The sequence below is a fragment of the Elephas maximus genome, chromosome 3 (genome assembly GCF_024166365.1).
Source record: "Elephas maximus indicus isolate mEleMax1 chromosome 3, mEleMax1 primary haplotype, whole genome shotgun sequence".
Classification (NCBI taxonomy): Eukaryota; Metazoa; Chordata; class Mammalia; order Proboscidea; family Elephantidae; genus Elephas; species Elephas maximus.
In genome coordinates, this window is record NC_064821.1 from 81,744,435 (window position 1) to 81,749,366 (window position 4,932).

At 43.5% G+C, this 4,932-nt stretch overlaps 1 protein-coding gene across 5 annotated transcripts in view; it reads left to right on the forward strand.

Moving 5' to 3' along the window:
- CAP1 (cyclase associated actin cytoskeleton regulatory protein 1) overlaps window positions 1-4,865 on the forward strand; it is a 29,181-nt gene extending 24,316 nt beyond the window's left edge. For all 5 annotated transcript variants that reach the window (XM_049878893.1, XM_049878890.1, XM_049878889.1 and 2 more), the window contains exons 8-13: window positions 267-444; window positions 1,919-2,103; window positions 2,271-2,394; window positions 2,541-2,623; window positions 2,931-3,074; window positions 3,681-4,865. In XM_049878893.1, the coding sequence (XP_049734850.1) occupies window positions 267-444; window positions 1,919-2,103; window positions 2,271-2,394; window positions 2,541-2,623; window positions 2,931-3,074; window positions 3,681-3,764 (798 nt within the window). In that variant the 3' untranslated portion in view covers window positions 3,765-4,865. The remainder of the gene's footprint in view (window positions 1-266; window positions 445-1,918; window positions 2,104-2,270; window positions 2,395-2,540; window positions 2,624-2,930; window positions 3,075-3,680) is intronic.
- Window positions 4,866-4,932: the final 67 nt, after the last annotated feature.

The window sequence follows — 4,932 nt, forward strand, 5'->3', positions numbered from 1 at the left end:
GATGTGAAGTACATGTTTAGAATTGTGGGTTTAGAGCTGGAATCAGGTAGATGTGAAAGCTGAGAAATGGAGCAGCAGAGAGTTGAATTCTTAGGCAAGGGTGACAAGGAATAAAGCCAAGTTGAATGTGGGTAGAGAGCATTAATTATTATCTCAAGGGCTATGGGGGATACCCCATGTAACCTGGACACATGGTAGGGCCCTACTGGGAATGGTACAGAGGGAGAGAGAGAGGATGACTGTGTCACCTGTGCTTATTGTTTCAGGGGCCTGTAGCAAAAGAACTGAGTGGTTTGCCATCTGGACCCTCTGCTGGATCAGGTCCTCCTCCCCCACCACCAGGCCCGCCTCCTCCCCCAGTCCCCACCAGTGCAGGCTCAGATGACTCTGCTTCACGCTCAGCACTGTTTGCCCAGATTAATCAGGGGGAGAGCATCACACATGGTAAGTGAATACTTTGGTGAGAAGAGCTGGTTCACCAGGTTGGTTGAGCCAGACCTTACCAACCCTGACTTTGTGTGGGAGAATTAAATTTGGGATGTCATGTTCCTTTAAGTTACCCAAAAGGAGAGCAAAGCTGGCTTAAATGGAAATTGAAAATGGGTGATTACAGTTGGGGAAGCCTTCTGCCCCATGGGAGAGTGATTTACCACAAGTGGCATACATAGAGAACCCTTTTGTGCCCAGGATGGTGTATGGTGCTGGCAGTTTCATCAGAGCTTTGTCCTTGTTACCACAGTGGCCTCTTTGGGAAGCCTTGTGATTGGAACACCGTGGGGGGACCTGGGGCAGGAGGCTTAACTTCCTCAGAGGATGTATACTAGTCACATCCAAAATTTTCATAAAAATTACCTACTGCTGGTATAAAGAAACTAGACACTTTATACACTGCGAGTGGAAGTCTAAATTGTATTGCTGTCTTGGAATTCTGGGTCAAGAAGGTTAAAAATGTTCTTTCCCGCTTCTAGGAATTAGTCCATAAAATATCTAAAGTACAGAACAAGTTTTGTACACAGTGTCATTTCTAATACTAAAAATGGTATAACGACATAATTATCTAACAGTAACGGATGGTTAACTATAGTCTGTCCTCTTGATGGAATAGTATGTAGCCATTACATTTTTTTCTACAGTGAACCATGTAGTGTTTAAGAACAATAACAAAAATCTAGTATTTCAGCTACAACCACAAGAAGTAGTGGCCATTCAGCATCGGTTAGTCAGCACAGGCTAGGCCGTGTTCAAGAGCAAGGTCTGCATCAGCCTGCTGAGGAGACTTTGGAATCTTTTCCCTTAAAAAAAAAAAAATATATCTATCTATCTATATATATATAGATATGTATATATATTTAGAAACTAGGTTAATGTGAGAAGTTTTACTGTTAATTGGTTAAACCACATTTATTGTGTATGGTTACAGTGAAATAAAAAACAACTATGAATAGAAGAAATGAGTTTCAAGTGCCAACAGAGACTGTGTGGGCAGGGGCTAGGGTTAGCTGTGAGGGAGGTTTTTCTGTTTTTACCACATTTTCTTTAGTACCAGATGATCACTTTTTCCTCTTATATTGCTTTTAAAAGTACACATATATTTATATATTTTGTGATTATATGTTTGGCATCTGTCTTTCTAAATCTTTTTCTGTGCATTTACATGCCCCCTGCCAACATACACACATTCCATATTTTTTAAGATGGGAAAAAACATGTTTTTTTAAATGGGAGCATGTAATTTAACCTTGGGGGAGAAATATTAAAGTACTTCTCTAAAACTTTGCAAGAGAACCTCTTGCCCTGGTTTTTGGCTTTAAGTTTTCTGTTAAGGATCGGTTTAACCTGATAGCAGAAGTTGGTTATTGCCTCAGTCCAAAGCCCTGGTATGAGGAACAGGAACAGAGTAACTGCCGTTCTTTTACAGCCCTGAAACATGTATCTGATGACATGAAGACTCACAAGAACCCTGCCCTGAAGGCTCAGAGTGGTCCCCTACGCAGTGGCCCCAAACCATTCTCTGCACCTAAACCAGGAGTCAGCCCCTCCCCCAAACCAGCTGCAAAGAGGGAGCCAGCTCTCCTTGAACTGGAGGGCAAAAAGTGGAGAGTGGTGAGTTAAAACTAACAGGACTGGGACGGAGGATTTAAACAGGGAGCAGAGACAACTGAGTGTAGGATTCTGGCTTAGATTGAAAGAACAAGTTTGGGACAGCCTCAGTTACTTCGGGTGGTGTGTGCTTAGTGATAAGATTCCTGAAAGGAGTATCTCTTTAACAGGAAAATCAAGAGAATGTTTCCAACTTGGTGATTGATGACACAGAGCTGAAACAGGTGGCTTACATATACAAGTGTGTCAACACAACATTGCAAATCAAGGGCAAAATTAATTCCATTACAGTAGGTAAGTCCTTTTGAGTGTCCCAGGCAATGTTGGTCCCGGAGCCTGAGGGGGTTAGAACCATTTTGCCTATCCTCTTCCTAAAGATTCTTAATTATGTTACTTTCCTTAAAGGTTATACTGTCGACCTGCTCCCTTTTTTCTCCTAGATAACTGTAAGAAACTCGGTCTGGTGTTCGATGACGTGGTGGGCATTGTGGAGATAATCAACAGTAGAGATGTCAAAGTTCAGGTAACTTGATCTCTTGGCTCCTTCCTCTGGTCCCTGAGGGATTAATTGAGACACAGCAGACCCACAGATGTTGCTCTGGTGGGAATCTGATTCTACGAAGTCTGTAAGCTGATCTACTTTGGATGTGTTAGGAGGAGTTGGCTCTATAGTGAGCTCTTCCTAGCTCGCGACCAGCCTGCCCCTAGCATCCAATATCCGGTGCACCTGTGAGGTTTTTATGTAGCCGCTGCATCCTGTGAAATAGTGGAAGTTTTTCCTACAACTGCTCTCAACTGGTGGGACTCAGTTTTCTTGGTTTTCTCTGCAGGTAATGGGTAAAGTGCCAACCATTTCCATCAACAAAACAGATGGTTGCCATGCTTACCTGAGCAAGAATTCCTTGGACTGTGAGATAGTCAGTGCCAAATCTTCTGAGATGAATGTCCTTATTCCTACAGAAGGCGGTGACTTTGTAAGTTTCTTGATCTCTTTAGTAGTATGATGTTAAAAGGAAGGGACTGATGACCTCTTACATTGGAGAAAGCTGTTGGATAGACACTGTGCACTGAGTAGGGAATACCCAACAATGCACACCTCAAGCACGCAGAAGCCTGGAGTTGTCACATGTAGTACAGTTCCAAAGGGGCTGGTTTCTGCTTTTAAGTTGAGCAGATACTCAGGGTAGCAAAAAAGACTGGGAATGAGTCACAGCACTTTGTCTGTCAGGCTGGTGCCACACACATACACATCCTCCTTATGCCTCAGAGGTTTAACCATCTGTCCGGGGTCACAGATCAGTGAGCAGGAGGACACAGATTCAAACCTACATCGGTTTGGCTTTGGAGCCTTTGTTCTCTTTCCCATGCGCTAATGCTCCTCTGTTGTATTAGGAGTAAGGAAGGTGGTAGCGTAAGACGTGGTGTTGCCATTTACGTAGGCATGCTTTTTCAGACGGAGTCAGTTTCTGTCTCACTACATGCTACTCTGCTCTCAGTGGAAGCAAGCTTTGGGAGAAGTATGAGAGTTGACCTCCACTCTTATTTAGCTCAAATTTTTGAACTGTTGTCTCTATTTGCAGAACGAGTTCCCAGTCCCTGAGCAGTTCAAGACGGTATGGAATGGGCAGAAGTTAGTCACCACAGTGACAGAAATTGCTGGATAAGCGAAGTGCCACTGGGTTCTTTGCCCTCTCCCTTCACACCATGGGATAAATCTGTATCAAGACGGTTCTTTTCTAGGTTTCCTCTACCTTTCTGCTCTTAAACTGCTTCTCTGCCCTGAGAAGCACAGCTACCTGCCTTCACTGAAATATACCTCAGGCTGAGATTTGGGGTGGGATAGCAGGTCAGTTGGTTGTCTGCAGGAAGGTGCAGCTTTTCCGTATCAGCCCAACCACTCCAACAGTTCATTCTTAAGGAACTGCAGACCAGGACTGGTAGGTTTGGGCTTTCAGCTTTTGGGGGTTATTCTACCAGCAGTCTATTGGAAAGAATAAAACAGTCCCTAGGAATTAACCGATCAGAGTGTTCACACAAATTAATCTTTTTCTAACAATGCTCATGAGGGTAGCAGAAGCTGGTATGATTCTAGCTGGTTCTTCTAATCAAACTAATTTTCCACTGTTGATAAGTTACGTAAGGGTTGCACTGGACCAAAGGCTGAGGCTTGGGCATCTAGCATTCCAAGCAAAATAGTTTCCCATAAGCATTCCTTTTATTTTGCATTCCATCCTGGGGCTGCCTGAACCATGAAATAGTAGGTTCTCCTGTACCAGCTGCTGTAGCAGCCAGTGCCCTGCACCCTGGGCAGTTCAAGGTGTCCTGGAGCCTCTCTCTGGGATCCCTGCCTAGCACCTTCCTACAGAGATGACTTTTTTTTTTTTTAACAAAGACAAAACAAGAACACACCATTCCAAGGCATCTGGCATTCCTTCCTCCTTCTGTGCTAGGTGCCTGTCATCCATCTTTACTGCCCCTTTTTTCCTGTCATGCTCAACAGCTTATGGCTTCTGTCCAGGACCTAACAGAGGGCTAAAACCTCCACTGCAGGCTGGTTTTAGGTCTTGATTTATGTAAGAATCTTGCACAGCACTGCTAGTATAAATTTCAGTTTTCCCCTCTAGGACAAACACCAAAATATGCAACTTTTTTGGTGGGAAGAGAAATTGTCCTGTGACTTCTACCCATTTCCTGAGGCCTGTGGAAATAAACCTTTATGTACTTAAAATTATACAGAAAATAGAATAAAGTTAATACCAAACTTGCTTAGTTATTTACCTATGATATTTGCTGTACAGCGATGTAAAATAGTGAAAAGAACAACACCAAGGA